General features: G+C 38.7%; 5 gene segments (V, D, J or C); all 5 read right to left on the minus strand.

Moving 5' to 3' along the window:
- Nucleotides 1-490: 490 nt before the first annotated feature.
- LOC121722162 lies at nucleotides 491-9,173 on the minus strand. The segment is given in 3 exon segments: nucleotides 491-861; nucleotides 1,006-1,094; nucleotides 8,982-9,173. Coding segments are annotated over 2 exon segments (411 nt in total).
- On the minus strand, nucleotides 4,207-6,106 carry LOC121716132. The segment is given in 2 exon segments: nucleotides 4,207-4,726; nucleotides 4,840-6,106. Coding segments are annotated over 2 exon segments (456 nt in total).
- Nucleotides 7,656-8,982, minus strand: LOC121715486. The segment is given in 2 exon segments: nucleotides 7,656-8,736; nucleotides 8,893-8,982. Coding segments are annotated over 2 exon segments (528 nt in total).
- A 2,119-nt stretch (nucleotides 9,174-11,292) lies between the features above and the next one.
- Nucleotides 11,293-11,983, minus strand: LOC121715856. The segment is given in 2 exon segments: nucleotides 11,293-11,706; nucleotides 11,881-11,983. Coding segments are annotated over 2 exon segments (483 nt in total).
- Nucleotides 11,984-12,371: 388 nt separating this feature from the next.
- LOC121716959 lies at nucleotides 12,372-13,098 on the minus strand. The segment is given in 2 exon segments: nucleotides 12,372-12,742; nucleotides 12,831-13,098. Coding segments are annotated over 2 exon segments (417 nt in total).
- Nucleotides 13,099-18,878: the final 5,780 nt, after the last annotated feature.

The following is an 18,878-nucleotide window of genomic DNA, read 5'->3' on the forward strand; positions in this document are numbered from 1 at the left end:
CTGAGACATTTCTGTCAGCATTTCTTTCGTTATTCCTGTGTATATTTAAACCAAAATGTATAGGTCAGTAATGGGACAGTAGCCTAGGTGAACCCAGACAAATCTTTGAGCACATTTAAATATGCTCTGCAGATCCATTTGGCCATCCTCCAATGTACTGAAAACCCAATCACCACTGCTTCTACGGTATGGGATGGGATTTATACGATAACTTAAGGAGGAGTATGGATAGAATGCTGTTTAACACAACCAGTGGATGGGATGATCGTGTCATTATTACGACATGGACAAGTATTTTCTTTTGAATTGAGTAAACAACTGCACGAAGAAGACATGTTTGCCCGACATGTTTAATGTACCAATTGAATTTTAATTTCACTGCTGATTATGGCCCTTGCAAATCAAATGTGAACTGATAGTGGCCAGACTAATTATTAATTGAAAATCGATCTGGTGTCAGTGTTGCTGAAGTAAATGTAGTTGTAATTTCTTACAACTGACATGTATGTCTCAAACCCATTGTAAGGTTTTTGTACAGCAGTCTGTGGTTTTGTGTCACTGTGGTTGCCAGGGCACAGTAGTACAGTGCAGAGTCAGAGACTTGAGCAGAGGAGATCTGCAAAGAGACTTGAGTTTTCTCTTCATTCACCCTCACAGATATTCGCTGATCTTCATCTGATTTCTTATCTCCACCCATGTTAGCAGTGAGCACCAGAAACTGTGGAGCTGATCTGGGATACTGGCGATACCACTGTAGAGTATATGCTGAAACAGTGTAGTCACACGACAGCATCACATTTTCTCCTTCCAATGCCTTCTCATCTGATTTAGTTGATTTGATGACATCTGCTGAGGTGCTGCCTATAAGAGATTAATTTCAATGTGTATTAGTCTGACAGCAATATGTGTCACCAGAATTTACCCACTCCAACGTCATGATCACAAGGTCTCGCTCTAGTACACCTGAAGATCACAATCATGAAAATGTTCATTATTTCTACTCACCTATAAGAGAAACCAGAAGCAGAAAACAGGTCAGAGCCATTGTCACCTGTGATAGATGATGTTTGGAATCAACCCTGAATACACTCTACCTCAGTTCAGCCTCACTAACTCAGTCACAAACTCAAAGAAACACTTCCCTCGACACATTATTTGCCCAGCCCCTCCTCTGGAGTAATGTCACATGACACCAAGGTTACAACTCAAAGAGAGAGAGAGAGAGAGGGAGAGACAGCAAAGCAAAGTCATATGTAAAATACAAATGTATGACCTCAGGTTGATATGTTTATCATAACTAAATGTAGGTCACTTTCCCTGTTATCAACATCACCATATGTTCACTTTATGTTCTAAGTATGTGTGACCGTGATTTGTTCAAGTAAGAGTTGTTCCTGGACCAACATTCTAAAGATGGTCCTGGACCAACAACTCTTTAACCAATCACAGCCTTGTGATGTCATCAATGTGAGTCTTCTGCTTCTCCCATTGCCATTTTGAAATTTCCCTCCAGAAACAACCAGTGGATCACCAATTTGTATCTCAATAAAGGTAGGTCCTTGCATATTTGTGTGTAAAATAGTTGTAAAATAAAGTAATTCCGAGTGGAATCTGAATATATGCACCTTAGATTTTTTTTATTTTCGTTTTAGTTGACTTGGTTCCATGTTTGTCTAATGTTAGTTGCCAGGCTAGGGACCATACATTTATTGTAATACATTAGCTTCCTAATAGGTAATTCAGTGGCTACATGTATGCATCTTTTAAATAACTTATTTCGAAGGGATACAGTAGTTGAAGTAGCTTTGAAGCTCATTTAGCAATCTTGGTGCCGCTGTTATTATGTTAGAGGCTAGGCTAGGGAACATAAATTTATGCTACCAAATTAGCTTGCTAATAGGTAGGTGCAGCATGCAACTATGTGAAGTGCCAAGCCGGTGTTATGTTAGTTCACTTGCTAAGGAGCACACTTTTGGACTACTAATGTAGCTTGGTAATAGGCTAAAGCAGTAGCTTTTGTTTGTACATGGTCCTGGAGCGACATTGCCATGTTGGTCTTGGACCGTCTTTACAATGTTGGACCAGGACCCACATTGTCATGTTTGTCCAGGACCAAAATGGTGGTCACTCCTGGAAGATGTACAACAAACAAAAGTGACTGCTTTAGCCTATTACCAAGAAGAGACCCAATAGTTGATATAGCTTTGAAGCTCATTTAGCAATCTTGTTGCCATGGTAATTAGTGCTAATGTTAGCTGCTAGGCTAGGTAAAATACAAAAAATAGATTGCTAATAGGCAATACAAATCTGTCAGTTGTCGTTAGACTGTTTTTCTTTTTTGCTACATTTCTGAGAAACTTGCCATGTTTAAACCTTTATACAATAAGCTGCAAAATAATTTTGTCTGCTTTGTTTATTCCAGGCCCATTATAGGGAACTTTGTCCCTGTACATCACAGGGAAGTTGGTCAAGGTCCATCATAAGAAAGTTGGTCCAGGTCCATCACAGTGAAGCTGGTCCAGGTCCATCACAGTGAAGCTGGTCCAGGCCCATCACAGAGAAGTTGCTTCATGTCCATCACAGGGAAGTTGGTCCAGGTCCATCATAAGGAAGTTGGTCCAGGTCCATCGCAGGGATGTTGGTCCAGGCTCATCATAAAAAAATTGGTCCAGGTCCATCACAGGGAAGCTGGCCCAGGTCCATCATAAGAAATACCAGTCTGCACACACTCTGCTTTGGTCTGGACCCAAATGGATGGTCAAGCGATACATCACTGTTTCAATTTAATTTTCTCCTCATTAATCTGTTTATACTATAATTAAAGGGGGTGGGACAGCAGTTTAAGAAAGATGTTTAGTAGGGGATTGACTTGTACCATGTTAAGCTATGGAGACTGACTGTGGGTCGTTAAGGGCACTTATTTGGAAAAATATATTGAAATATATTTTAAGTGTCAAAATTGTTTTTTTTTTTTCTGTCAATTTTGAATATGTACATATATTTCAAAATATATTGTGAAAATATTTTTCAAATATTTTTTTGTGTATGGGGAACATTATATTAATGTGAACACTTACTGTTACAGCTATAAAAATGGCAGAATCATTGTGAGGTGGGCTACATGCTTCACAATGACAGCAAAGAGTTGTCATCATTATGTGCTTTGTCCATCAGACAACGCAGCTTTCTGCGGCAAGACACGCATGCTGCTTGACTTGGTTCCACTTCCTATATACCACATAACAATAATACTGGAAATTTAAATGAAGGATCAATATTCGGTTTTCCTTTATTTAATTTTAAAATATTCGGTCCTCGGTCGGGTATATTTTATAATATTTTATAACTTATCATTAATGGCACTTCCAGAAGTTTTTATTAGATAGATTGGTGCTGGGTAATAAGTCTTAGTGAATGTCTGATAACAACTCTTTGCTGTCATTGTGAAGCGTGTAGCCCACCTCAAACATGGGTCTCTCCTCTTCCCTTTAGTGAAGCATTTAACAGTTCAATGTCCCTGGGGACAAATTACTTCCTCAGCCTGTCAGTTGTGCATGGCAGTGAGCGAAGTCTCCAGCTGATCAAGCTCTTTTGGTTTATAATAGTGCTGTTGATCTGCATAGGAAGTGGGGGAGGAGGATCATCTAGTCAGGGGCGTATCAAGTTTTTTTAAAGTGTAGGGGGTTCTGCAAGGATAGTGTGTGTTGAAAATGCCAGTTTGGCATGGCTCACCAGCAGGGGGCAGGCTTTAACCACACAGCATTTGGCTTGTATTGTAATATTATTGTCTATGATGAGAGGCTGCAACAATAGATGCTCCATTCTATTCTATTTTTTTTATCTATTTCTTTGAACCCCTCAAAATGTGTTCCATCTTTCCCTGATTTAACGAGTCAAGACTAACATTCTAATAACCTGGACTTCATTTGACTGTGCTTGAATCTAAGATAGGATATAGATTGCACAGAGAAGTCCTGCATACGACGTGCATGCGTCACTGATTCGACCCAAAGCGGCAACCGAGGTATGATAAAATGTCCAGATAAAATGTCCAGATTGTGCGTTTTCATGAGTTTCACGATCGTCATATATTTAATTTCCATTCCTCACAGAGTTCCCAAAATCACATATAAGATGTATTAGAGTGTCTAGTTTCGTAATTTAAAAAAAAGAGCTAAAAACGTAATATTACGTTTTTGGCACTCAACGCATGGGAAGGAAAAACGTAATATTAAGTTTTTGGCACTCAATGAGTTAAATGGGACAAGTGACCCTGGATGTAAGGGCATTGTTGTACTTGGGTAAGTTTAGGGTTAGAGTTAGGCTAATCCATTATGGTATTGTGTAGAGGACAGAGGAAGATGCTTGTGTGAAATCTGTAGTTTTTGTACATGCACTGAGGGTGCAGCTGTCACTGTGAGCCTCAGAGCACAGTAGTACACAGCAGAGTCAGACACTTGCAGATTCTGGATGGTCAGAGGAACTGAATTTGAGGAGGAATCTAGTTCAGAGTGAAATCTCTCATTGAACTCTGTGCCATTTTCCCCAATTCCAAAATTATCTCTTTTGAGAATAAGTTTGGGGAAGTCCTTTGATCTTTTTATGTACCAGTAGAGCTCCTGTAGTGATCTAGTTGTTGTGTATTCACATTTGAGAGTCACTGATCTTCCTTCAACATGAATCACCTCCCTTTGAGTCTGATTAACAGTGTCCTGTCCTCTGCATTCTAAAAAGATAAAAATAACTTTAGCTCAGAACACAACTAAGAGCTCAAGCACTGAAAATAATTAGATATTTATAAACGGAGAAAGAAGTTATCAGCACTAGTTTATGCCTTACCAAGTATGCAAAAGACAAGTATAAAACTTTTTCCAACCCAAAGAATCATGCTTTCTCTAAGCTTCTCTTTGTTATCAGTAGACTACAGCAGAGAGTACAAAACTATCCCTAGTCTTTTCTCTCACCGGTTGTCACATATTCAACTCCGCCCATCTTACTTGGAAACACGTGATCTGGGTGAGTCACTGGACCAGTGTCTATCTTATATTTTTGTATAAGCTTCAAAGTAATGTGGCATAATTAACATATCATTCACCTTTTACTTGGAATAAATTCATAATGATTTTAACTGATGGAGTATAATCATGCCCACTGATGTACAATAAATCAATGCTCAAACTAAGCCTATATTGCCACCATGTGGTCAATCTTTTGCATAACACACACAGAGACACACAATTAATTTGCCCTGACATTATATTTCAACTCAGTAAACAGGTAGATGAACACACTCATTCTTACTTCATTTAAAAAAAGAACAGAAACTGTCCTGGTGTTTTAAAGCACTATAATTTTGGTCTAAAACTATGAGCTACTTACCTAAAGGTCATGCAAAACCTTACAAACACCACTCTGAGTGAGTGTCACTGGTAGAAGTTTGCCGACATGTTAACATGTCTATCTTTCCTTCACACAAACATATATCATCTAAATGAATATGAGGATACTAATTACTAAAACGTACACAGCTGCAGAAAGTTCAATTCACATATAATGAGCCCTGTCAATGCCAACAGGTTTTGTGCTTATGATTCACGTCTTTCATATCATTCCGTGAGTATTTAGTTCACTTATTGCTATGGAACTTCATTGAAAGACAGATTTTGACAGATATATTTTGTATATGCCTGATAATTCCCAGTTTCTGTTAACCACTCCACTTCCAAGAGGAAAACTGATTGGGGTTGAGTTCAGAAATAATCTGGAAACATATTTAATAATTATTGATTCCAACTCTGTGCTTTCAACTTCAGTATTGTACAACAACATATTTTTATCTCATAGATTATTTCTCATATTGTGTCTTTGACTATGAATGTCCAATGTTTAATCAACATCAGTATTTTAACTCAAAACTGTTATTTTGATTTAACATGAATATCAGCAGCATGAAGTCGTTAAATTATCACAAAATAAAGTAGCCTATAATTGAGGAATAAAATCAGACCTTTAAGACTATGAATAATTGAAAAAAGCAGATTGTCTCTGCCCTTGTGGGAGGGTTTTTGTTCAGTGCAGCTGGGTTTTCTGTCATTGTGGGCTGCAGAGCGCAGTAGTAGACAGCAGCGTCTGAGACTTCAGCAGATGAGATATTCAGTAGAACCTGTTTAGAGTCTTTATACAATTTAGCAGAGGCACGAGGATGAGGAGGAGTTGATTCAACCTTGATGTCATTGGATTCCCACAAGAGAATGATGAATTCTGGTTTAGATCCTGGATTCTGTCGATACCATAGCAGTCTGTCCACAGCAACACTGTATGTGCAGGAGAGAAAAGCTGTTTCATCCTCTGAGACAAGAAGTTCTCTGGAGGCTGGAGTGATATCATCTTGTAAACTGTTACCTGAAAAAGTAATGGATTTTATTACAATGAAATACTCAGGAGTAGGTTCATCATATTGCAATGCATATTATTACAGTGCATGAGCTAGCTAAGTAACAGCAAGCATACAGTACCTGTGGACATTAAAACTAGAAACAGAAGAAACAGCATAATTTACTCCTAGGCTGGAACCACTGGTATAGACATGAACATATGGCAACTGTAACTAAAACATCCCTCCTATACATCACACTCCTTCTGCATGACTCCTCCTCTTGTGCATCTCTGCTACATGAGACAGAAAACTGACGCTTAACACCTTACACTGCTGCTTACAACTACAGTACATTTGCTTTTCACAGAGCCTTGCTGCAATAATGAATTAATCTAATACATTATATATTCACATGTTCCTTGTTATGTATTACAGTACCATTAGATCAAGAAACGTATTTTCTTTTTATATACAGTATATACAGTTAAGAACAAAATTATTCATACCCCTGGCAAGTATTGATTTAAAGTTGACCAATATGTTTGTTCTGACTGAAAATAACACTGCCACATGGCTAAAGGTTGTAAGACAATGTGGTAGAAACATAACCTGACTCTCGCCAGTTGAATTTCGTTCCGCTTAGCTCTGCCTAGCTCCGCCTAGCTCCACTCACATCCATCTGGGATCGCTTCCGTTGTTAATGATTTCGGCACCAGATTTTATGGTAGAGCCAATCAGGACACAGGGCAGGAGTTTCATAGATGTGACGTAGCGGAAAAGCGACTGTGAGACTGTTTTAATTTAGACAAATCGCTCGTCAGCGTCACGGGTTGGCTTCGATGTGAGTGGTTGAAGTAGCACGTCAATAAAGATGACGGCCCAGCCTTCTGAAACACCTCTCCAATGGAGCGATCCCAGATGGATGAGTGGAGCTAGGCGGAACGAAATTCATCTGGCGAGAGTCAGGTTAGTAGAAACATGGAATAAAACAATAATAAGTGTTTTCATCTTTTTAACATTTTTATGAAAAATGGCATGTCCAAAATTATTCATACACCTTTTAGATATAATCAGTGGAAACATCTTCATTTGCATTCACAGCTTTCAAAATGGTTCTTGTAATACCTACCAAGCCTCTCTGTGTCTCCACAATAATTTTAGACTGCACCTTTTTAGCAGTAATACAGGTTTTGAGGCAGGAACGATTCTTTGCCATCACTCTGGCCTTGTGCTCACCTTTTTGACGGATTGAGGTCTGGACTCTGGCTGGGCCACTCTAAAATGTTGATAGTGTTCTCTGTTAACCATTTCTTGCTTTGTTTGGCTGTATGTTTTGGATCAATGTGTGGTTTAATAGTCCAATGCCACCTATTGGGGTAAGTCTCTCGGCACACTGCCTTATCTTTTCCTCCAGAATGTTAATGTAGCCCCTTTTTCTTTGAGAAGGTCACCAGGTTCTTAACTGTATATATATATACAAACATTTTCTTTTGTGGGGCTTTTGCCATAATTTGACAGGACAGTGGAGAGAGTGACATGAAGTGAGTGGGAGAGAGAGATGGGGTGGTATCAGGAAATGACCTGGGTCGGACTGTGGTTATGAGATTATGGTACGGGCACTGTAACCAGTTGCGCCACAGCGCCCCCCAGAAATGTATATTTTTGTCCACAATATTATTATGAGGATGAGGTATTCATGCATTTATTTAATTATTTCTGTGTATGTCTAAGTCAGTAAAGGGACAGTAGCCTGCCATTGAGCACATTTGAATTTGCGCTGCAGATCCATTTGGCCATCCTCTAACTCATGAGAATTTCCAAAATCACTGAAAACTCAGGTACCAATCATCACCTGACAGTGTCCAGATCAATTCATACAAAAAGCCCCAAAAAAGAACATCGGTCTGGTGTTAGCAAGGGTACTGGGTCATTGTTACTAAGGAAGATTACTCCTGGCTCGGCTGAAGTAGATACACATTTGTTATAACTGAGAAGTACAGTACGTCTCAAACCCTTTGTAAGGTTTTTGTATGTCAGTCTGTGGTTTGGTGTCACTGTGGGCTCCAGAGCACAGTAGTACAGTGCAGAGTCAGAAACTTGAACAGAGGAGATCTGCAGGGAGACTTGAGTTTTCTCTTCATTCACCCTCACAGACATTCGCTGTTGTACTTTTGATTTCTGATTTTCTCCAGCAGTATTAGCAGTGAGCACCAGAAACTGTGGAGCTGATCTGGGATACTGGCGATACCACTGTAGAGTAAATGCTGAAACAGTGTAGTTACACGACAGCATAACATTTTCTCCTTCCAATGCCTTCTCATCTGATTTAGTTGATTTGATGACATCTGCTGTGATGCTGCCTATGGAAGAAATTCATTTCAATGTGTATTAGTCTGACAGAAATATGTCACACACCAGAATTTACACACTCTAACGTCATGATCACAAGGTCTAACTCAACAGCTGTAGTGTACCTGAAGATCACAGTCAAGAAAATGTTCATTATTTCTACTCACCTATAAGAGAAACCAGAAGCAGAAAACAGGTCAGAGCCATTGTCACCTGTGATAGATGATGTTTGGAATCAACCCTGAATACACTCTACCTCAGTTCAGCCTCACTGTCACAAACTCGCAAAGAAACACTTCCTTCAACACATTCTTCACCCAGCCCCTCCTCTGGAGTAATGTCCCATGACCCTACAGTACATGTATGTTTTTGCAAGATGCTTTTGTTGTCTTGGCATTTCCTCACAGGATAGAGGACCCTGGATTTATTTTAGGGCATTTTTGGACTCTAGTTAGATTAGGATTAGAGTTAGGTTAATCCATGATATTGTGTAAAAAAATGAGGAAGGATACTTGTGTGAAATCTGTAGTTTTTGTACATGCACTGTATGTGCAGCTGTCACTGTGGGCCTCAGAGCACAGTAGTACACAGCAGAGTCAGACACTTGGAGATTCTGGATGGTCAGAGGAACTGAGTTTGAGAAGGAATCTAGTTTAGAGTGAAATCTCTCATTGAACTCTGTCCCATTTTCCCCAAATCCATAATTATCTCTTTTGAGAATCAATTTAGGGAAGTCCTTTGGTTTTTGTATGTACCAGTAGAGCTCCTTTTGTGTTCTACCGGTTGTATATCCACATTTGAGAGTCACTGATCCTTCTTCAACATGAATCACCTCCCTTTCAGTCTGATTAACAGTGTCCTGTCCTCTGCATTCTAAAAAAGTAAAAATAACTTTAACTCAGAACACAAATAAGAGCTCAAGCACTGAAAATAGTTAGATACTACATACATATGTAAATGAAGAAATAAATTATCAGCACTAATTTATGGCTTACCTAGTATGCAAAAGACAAGTATAAAATATTTTTGAACCCTACGAATCATGCTTTTTCTAAGGCTTTGTGTTATCCAGTAGACTCCAGCAGAGAGAACAAAACTAATCTTTCTTTCTGTGGTCTTGTCTCTCACAGGTGGTCACATATTCAACTCCGCCCATCTTACTTGCAAGCACATCACATCTGGATGATTTCTTGGACCAGTGTCTTTCTTATATTTTTGTATAAGCTTATTTTTGTCCACAGCACAGTAAAAGTACCATTTATGTTTTGCTTGGAATACATTATGAATTATTTTAACTGGAAAAAAGTGTACAGTATTCATCTGGATCACATGTGGATGAGAGTCTCTGGACCGGTGTTTATCTGGCTTTTTTGTGTAAGCTTCAAAAACACAACATAGTAAAAATACCATTTATCTTTTACTTGGAATAAATTCAGAATGATTCTAACTGAATGATGAAGTAAAAAAAGTAACATAAAAAAACAAAGCTTACGTTGCCATCATGTGGTCAATTGTTTACATTACAGAGACCAGCAAATTCATATGTCCTGACATTAAGTATCAGTAAACAGGTAGATGAAAGCACACATTCTAACTGTATGAGATATAACAAAGGTAAAAAAAAATCAATAATATGATAGCTATTGCTAGTTATCGAGCAGTTTGCTAAAGCTTTTTTTTTTTCTCATCAATTTGTGTGCATTATGCACATTTTGTTAACATTATTTTTTCTGTAAATTAAGCAGATCACTCTGGACAAAAACAAACTACTGTAAACAGAGGCTTAAAATAATTAGTTTCAGTATTGATGTACCGTAAAATCATAATGGTTATCTGAAGCGTGCACCAGAAATGTCAGTGCTATTTGGGTTAAGTTAGTGTTCCTGTCACTGTGGGCTCAGAGCAGTAATAGACAGCAGAGTCTGAGACTTCAGCAGATGAGATATTCAGATGAACCTGTTTTAAAGTCTGTATCCACTTAACCAGAGGCACGAGGATGAGGAGGAATTAATTTCACCTTGATGTCACTGGAGGAATTAATTTCACCTTGATGTCACATCAACACTGTCACTGTCCACAGCAACACTGTATGTGCAGGAGAGAGAAGCTGTTTCACCCTCTGAGACAAGAAGTTCTGTAGAGGCTGGAGTGATGTCATCTTGTAAACTGCTACCTGAAAAAGTAAGAATATAATTATTTCATGGCTTTATTATATTTTGGATTCCTTACCATTTATTTAGATTTTAGACCATAGTTTGGTTAATTTTGTTTCTAAAAAGCACACCTCTGGCGGAAATTAAGAGACCACTGCAAATTTGAATTCATTTGAATACTCAGTAACCATAAGATGACATCAGAAAAATGTGCAGTGGTCTCTTATTTTTTTCCAGAGCTGTATTTTATAATCTAAGTAGAGATGTATAGAGACTCTAACCCACCAGTACTGTAACTGTTAAGAAAAGAAACAGCATCAGGAACAGTTGGCCAGTGGGGTATGTTGACTGTGATGAGTTGGGATATACTGTACCTGATCTCAATTACTGTCACATATTATCTTGTTTGACTCATTTGGAGTTGTTTTATTTATTGTTATACATTTATTCAAAATGGATTACGACATACAGGCATATTTATCTCAGCAGTCAGGTTTTTGTATGGAAGATTGTGGTTTTGTGTTACTGTGGGCCTCAGAGCACAGTAGTACACAGCAGAGTCAGATACTTGAACAGAGGAGATCTGCAGAGAGACTTGAGTTTTCTCTTCATTCACCCTCACAGATATTCGCTGATCTTCATCTGATTTCTTATCTCCACCCATGTTAGCAGTGAGCACCAGAAACTGTGGAGCTGATCTGGGATACTGGCGATACCACAGTAGGTTGTAGGCTGAAACTGTGTAGTTGCATGAGATTGTCACATCTTCTCCTGTCACTGCTTTCTCTTCTGATTTGGCTGATTTAATGTCATCTGCCAAATTGTGACCTGTGGACATCAAAAATGTGACCCTGTCTTAATCTTAGAAAAGCTCTCTTCATCACAGGAGTAATTTTAAAGTTGAAAGGTAGTTAGCTTTAAGAAGTCATCTGCGTAATTGTGAGTATAGATCCCATTATTCATACTTTTTCATTGTGTAGATCACACTATTCATATACTTACCAACAAGAGCCACGAGAAGCAGAAGAAATCTCAGAGCCATCGTCACCTGTGATGGATGATGGATGACATCAACTCTGAGAAGCCCGTGAGGAACCTCACTCATTCAGCCTCTTTGCTACTGGATCACAGAACACTTCCTCAGACACATTCTTTGCCTACCTCCCTCTTCAGGAGGAATGTCACAGCCTCACAGGATGTTATCATGACTGAAAGTTGTTCAGTTCTTATGAACGCTCTTTTCGATGATCTTTTATAATGTATTGTCCACCAGTCATTATCGTAAAATAAGTCCTTAAAGGGCAATCAAGGCCCTGACAGACCAATGTTGAGATTCACAGCAGTCATTATATACTTTGCAGCGGTCATTATATAGTTTTAACAGACCTCCGAATGTTGGGAAGGCCCATTCATGTGAATTTTACTTTCTGCAGCACTCTGAAGAGCCATGTAATAAATCACTTTAGATCACATCATCAATTTGATCAAGTCCTTTAAAGCGACATCACAGAGACATTGTATGGTTTTTGTAGGAGTGTTGTATTTGCTACTGTCACTGTGGGCCTCAGAGCACAGTAGTACATGGCAGAGTCAGACACCTGTAGATTCTGTATCGTCAGAGGAACAGTTTTTTGGTCTGTGTTGAGTGTAGCATTGAATCTCTGCTTGAACTCCTGGTCATTTTCGCTAAAAGCTTTATGTCTCAGTAATATATACTCTGGGGCTCCTCTTACTCGCTGAATGTACCAGAAGAGATATGGTGATGTGTCTATTGTCTCATATTTACAGTCCAGGGTCAGCAGGTCTCCCTCCCGAGCAGTTAGAGAACCATGTGATTGATCAACAGAATCCCTTCCACTGCAAACTGGAACAAATGAGTATCACACTTCACTAAATAGAAAACAGCAACATTTGTTAGTACCTATGTGTAATGATCATGGCAATGTGTTTACCTGAAAAGCAAGCAATTAGAAATGAAACACTCAGCCATCCCTCCATGGTTTTACTGATTTGGAAAGACCCAGCCTCACACAACCCTTTTCTTCTCTCTGAATCTCTCAGTTACTGTATGTCAGTGGAAGCTACCCCATTTTGGCTGTGAGAAAGATGCCCTCTGGTGGCTGATCTGTGTATTGCAATTTTGGGACACCATTAGACACCTTAAACTTTGATGCACCTTAAACATCGACACATCGAAACGTTAGTCAAAGTTTAATAATGTTCTGCACCTTTTACTAAAGAATAAAGAAAATTAAGAAGACATTTGAGCTGCACCGTCTCTCCTTCTCTCTAACACTTTTTGGCTTTGGCTAAATATTTCTAAAATCATTTGAGTTTCACTAGTCACATGTTTTAACAAGGAACACTTGTCATTGAACTAATAACAGACGTGTGTCGAAAATTGACTTTATTTTCCATACGGAGAAATAACATATGCAGAGTCTAACCAAGGTCAATCTTGTCAAAAAAAGCCCTCAAACCTGAAAACACATGAGGCAAAAGTGCAAAACATCACAAAACTAACTAAACTAACACGCGCATATTTTTGTATTGCAATCATTGTAGCCTACAGTTGTAACAGCGCGTAACAGTCGTTTTACTCCCCGTATGCGCTCATTATAAAGAACGTTTAACGTGTCCCAAAAACAGCTATCAACACCTTGCAAAAATGATAACAATAGGCCTTTATATGGCTCTGCTCCTACCTAAATTCGAACTCAGAGCTGCCTGAAATTTGCAGACCTGTTCTGGAAATACTCGCATTAACCCACTCGACCGTTAGACAACGCTATCTGCTTTGAGTAGGCCTATTGGGTAGGACTGTAGCCTACACTGGTTGCTGTGGCACAGTCTTGAGTGACCGAATTCGTTTTCCTTTTGTCATATGAATGCTGTCATTTTGTTATCATTACTGTTAAGGAGATGCTGTAGGCAAAGGCTATATTTAACCTCGTTAGTGTAGTAAAACAAATCAGAACTATTCACAAGGTTTCTGGGCAGCATATTTATGTTCTGTTAGCAAGCGAACTTCTCATGACTGCCGACAAAGTAGCCTACTGCCAGCTGACGAAGCTCTCATTTTAAAACATTACTGAGAGACAGACACTGTACAATCAAGACATCTTGCCACTGAATCCAAAACTATGTTTAACATTATGTACAAAGCTTATAGGCTACAGTGGACTAGCATGTTGCAGGGGCTGCTAAAAACACAAGAGAAACGCACTGAAAACTCGGCCAATCACAGCCCTTGCTGTCGAACGCTCCATCAGGTTTGACCGTGGAACGCCACAGCGGACTATGCTGCCCCCAAGCGGCTGCAGTTGTACTTACATTTCACCCAGCTGCGTGAATCACCTTGATGGTGAATGAAGTGTCAATTCTTAACTGGGACCCACTGTATCATAAGGATTAGACGAAAGGCGCAGACGCCACCTCTACCTTTCGTCTCTGTGTGGTAGAAATATCTTCTCCAAAACCTGGATTAGGAGACCATTAGAATTGTGTGTGAGGTAGAAATATCTTCTCCAAAGCCTGGAAAGTATTGTACTGAAGAGCCAGGGGTTACAATTTTGTGATAGGCAAACACAAATAAATGGGCAATTGATGAATCTGGATGCACTTTGCAATAGGTTTAAAAGGAAGCTCCGGTCTAACAACAACCTAGCATCTATCTGTGGATGATTACACGTATACATTTTCATTTGGGAACAAAATGACATCAATCAGTGCAGTTTTGAGTCTCTGCAGCCCTTATTGTCCGTTGCAGTCTGGCCCTGTCCTGTTTGGTGGCTGACCCAAACCAGACAGTGATGGAGGTGCAGATGATAGACTAAATGATGGCTGAGTAGAAAGTGATCAGCAGCCCCTTAGGGAGGCTAAACTTCCTTACCAAACATCAATCACATTTTTCAAAGTTTTAGCAGTGTTGTGCATGTGTATAATTATGGTAAAATCTTGTTATGGAATCTATAGCAATAGACTATAGAATGTGTAATTGGTCTATCTTTATTGGTCAGGAGAGCCATTTTCCTTGTTTAAAACTCACCCTTGCCTATTTAATTTGATTATGTCTGCCCGCATTAGGGCCTACCTTGGCATAGCTCATATAGTTTCTAAAATACCCTTGTTGTTTGTATGTTCATCTGGATCTACTTTCATATAGAGAATGTATCATTAACATTGTTACACACTACCACGTCCGAAGTGAACAGTTAACAGAAAAGACTACTGGAGAATGTCACAGTTGGCCCTGTTATTCAACCCATGTGGCAGTGAACTCCAGGTGTGACCACAACTCTAAAAAATTCATCATGTGAGTTTGAAAATGAAACCCTGTGGGCGGTAAGATTACTTTGATGTGTTTGTCTGAAAAAAAACTATTATCTATGTTTAGGTTTTTGTTCAGTTTTTCAGTGAGTTTGTATCACTGGGGTCCTCAGGGCACAGTAGTAGAGAGCTGTGTCTGCCACAGACAGAACTGTAATGATGAGCTCAGTAGATGTGCTGGATGTTGTGGAATCATAATGCTGAGGGTCAGGAATATTTTTTTCACCACTCCATGATCTTGCTCCTTTGTATAGTATATAATGAGGTGCTTCATTTGGATACTGCTTGTACCAGTAAAGCAAAACATTCTCACTGCTTGTTGTATATAAACACTCCAACTTCGTAGAGTTCCCTTCCAGACTTATTACATCGGATTTAGCAGGGGTGAGTTGATCAGCCACAATATCTGTAAAGGATTCAAGTAAGGGCAATGCAAAACATGATATTCTTATCTCTATATGCTATATAACTTTTACATGATGTGCAACACACCAACTACTGTTTTTAATTTGACTTCACCTGTTGTCATAATGCAGTGTGTATAGTCACCATTCTTCTCATTCTTCATTGCTTCTCTTTCGGCTACTGCATTGACACTCAAAAAAGTCACGTCTTTCATTAAGGAAGGCCTCACTCTGAACACTTTGATTGGTGGATCTACAGTGGTCAATGGAAGTTACGGTAGCCTTGCTTTGAGAAAAGGGCCCTCTAGTGGTTGATCTATGTATTACAATCTACATATTGGAACGCTGTACAGAAATGTGGTAATGTGTGGTAGTGTTTCATTACAAAATGTTACTGGGTTATACCCAGGGCCATAGCCTATACACAGACACTTACTTGCCAACTGGGATTTGCTAATTCACTGAGGAGTAGCAGAACATCTGCTGTAGAGGAAACACAATATCCATGTCTGGAGAATTTGTGATGGTAAACATATTTATTTATAAAATATTATGTAAATTTATTATATATGTATAATATATAATGTATAACGTATATATGTATAATGTATTACTGTATGGCTGGCCTACTCTAACTATGAAAGCATGTGATGCCTCTCTTTTTGTTTGTAATTTGTAATTCATTAGTTAAACGTAGCAGAGTATTGCATTATACAAAATGTGTTTTACTTGCCACATGATATTTTGTATTACTATTCTTTGAAGTCATGACGAGAAGTGAAAAACAAAGGAACAAAGTTGACTCTTTCCAGTGTGTTACATTTTCAAATCATTCGAAACAAGTCAGTCTTTTTTGTATGGAGTTTCAGAGTGTAGCTGTCACTGTGGGCCTCATAGCACAGTAGTACACAGCAGAGTCAGATACTTGCAGATTATGGATGGTCAGAGGAACAGTTTTTGAAGTGGTGTGGAGGGTAGCATTGAATCTGTCCTTGAACTCATCACTATTGATCTCTTCTCCATATTGAGATCTTTGCAGCATATATGTTGGGACGTTATTTGCCTGCTGCTGATACCAAAACAGGTAGATTTGAAATCCTGTGGTGTCATACTGACAGTTGATTGTCACCATTCTGCCCTGAGAGCTGATTACATGTTCTTTTGGTTGATGTACAGAGTCATCATTGCCTTTGCCAACTGCAAATGAATAAATCCAATATCAATGGCAAATACAAAAAAATATATGACACATGTATAACATGTTAATATATATCAATTGAATTTAAAGAAGCACATTAAATAAACGTATATGAAAGTAGTCTTACCACAGACACATGCCAGTAGGATAAATAAGATCATTGTCATGGTTTATGTATTTATGGTTGTGAGAGAAAGCACAACCTGACTGATGTCCTCAATCTCTCTGCCAGCCAGTGTGTACCTGCAACTTTATGAGATTTAGAGCCAAATATCTATTCACAGATAAGCACAGAAATGTCTCCCTCATGGGGTGGAAAGTAGTATTGCATTGAGCCAGGGAAGTGTGTTTTTATCTTGTGGTGGGGAAACAATAATGCGTAAATGGGCACATCTAAATCATGGAGAATGAACAAGGGCAAATTTATAATGCACAATGTTATGATGAAACTTGAACCTTTTCTTTTGTTAATGTTCAAGTTGAACATTCACCTCGTCCATGGAAGTGAAAGGGAAACAAATATTATCATTATTTACAATACAAATAAATAAATAATGTTAATTGTACAACATGGAGATGGCTTGTAGTTTTTTTAACCATTTCTATTTGTCAGTATTTTATTTCCAAGCAAGCTAACAAGCCAACAAAAAAATCATTATGCAGTACAAGCAGAGATGAGAGAGTAGTTTTTCTTCTTCATGTGTGAGACTGAGGTTTTTGTATGACAGTGAGTCTGTTTTGTTCACTGTGGGCTGCATGGCGCAGTAGTACACTGCAGAGTCTGAGAGTTTAGCAGAGTTGATGTTCAAGAAGATGTGATTTCTCTCTTTGTTCAGAATCCCAGATAAGCGGGGGTCGGTGCTTGAGTTCTGAGCCTTATCAGAATAAACAGCCACGATAAACTCGGGCTCTGATCTTGGGTACTTGCGATACCATAGTTGATAGTTAGATGAGGAGTAGTTGCAGGAGAGGGTTATGGTTAAACCCTCCACTGTGTTGACCTCAGCACTGTTTGAAGTGATTGTATTTCCGAAGGTGCAACCTGAAAACAATTGGGGGAAATTGATTAAATAAAACCTTATAGCAGGTATTAAAATGAAACATACGACAATGACTAGAGCTATTTGAAACTACATTTATATTAAAGATGTATTATTCTTAAATTAAAACTGTGAAAAAATAAACTAGATTTACCTATAAAGGCTGTTAGCAGTATTCCAGCGTGGAAGAACATTGTAGTGGACTATCGGAAGATAGAGAGCACTACAGCTTGAACTAGATGAACACTCTCAGACCCACATCTCAGAGAACATACTCCTCCCTCTCACCTGTTAGTTTGACACTACAATCAGTATCAGGGATGTAGTGGTAAAATAATACAAAGTGGTTCATTCATTTTGTAGCCTATCCTTTGGCTAGCGAGTTTAACCCTCCTACCATATTGTATATGATAGTGTTATTTGGATATTATTCATCAAATAATGATTCATTATATTTGAATAACCAACAGTGTTAACTTATTCACATTGCCAACACGTTTTTACAGCATGTGTCATAACAATGCAATGACAGTCCTTCAAACGAATTTGGGTCTCCCTTTTATTTCTCTGCATTGTGTAGGCTACACTCAGAAATTCATAACATAAACAGAATAGAAACGAAAAATGTCCAAATCCAATGTTTATTGTGACTTCCAAGATTCTAACTTAAGGTAGGCTAATTAACATTCAGCTGACTTGGTAATAGTATCTATTATGATAGCGCAACTTCTATGCGACCGTGCTGCACACCCCTAATCAATACTCCTGACCTTGGTTGAAAGATTACAGAAGCAAGGTTTATCTTTAACAATATCCTGGTTAACATATGCTATCACCAGTTAATACTATTTTTACACATAATAGAATCTGCATAATTTGAAAGCCTGGTCACTACCACTGCTAGCTTGTGTGGCTAGTTATTTTGCTTACTTACACTCTGCTTTATGAAAAAGCTTCGTATGTCCCCTTTCTTCTTCTTGGGTGGCATAGCTGATCTACACACCACAAAAAGGGGTTTGTATGTATGCT

Source organism: Alosa sapidissima, chromosome 1, assembly GCF_018492685.1.
Source record: "Alosa sapidissima isolate fAloSap1 chromosome 1, fAloSap1.pri, whole genome shotgun sequence".
In the NCBI taxonomy this organism is placed as follows: domain Eukaryota; kingdom Metazoa; phylum Chordata; class Actinopteri; order Clupeiformes; family Clupeidae; genus Alosa; species Alosa sapidissima.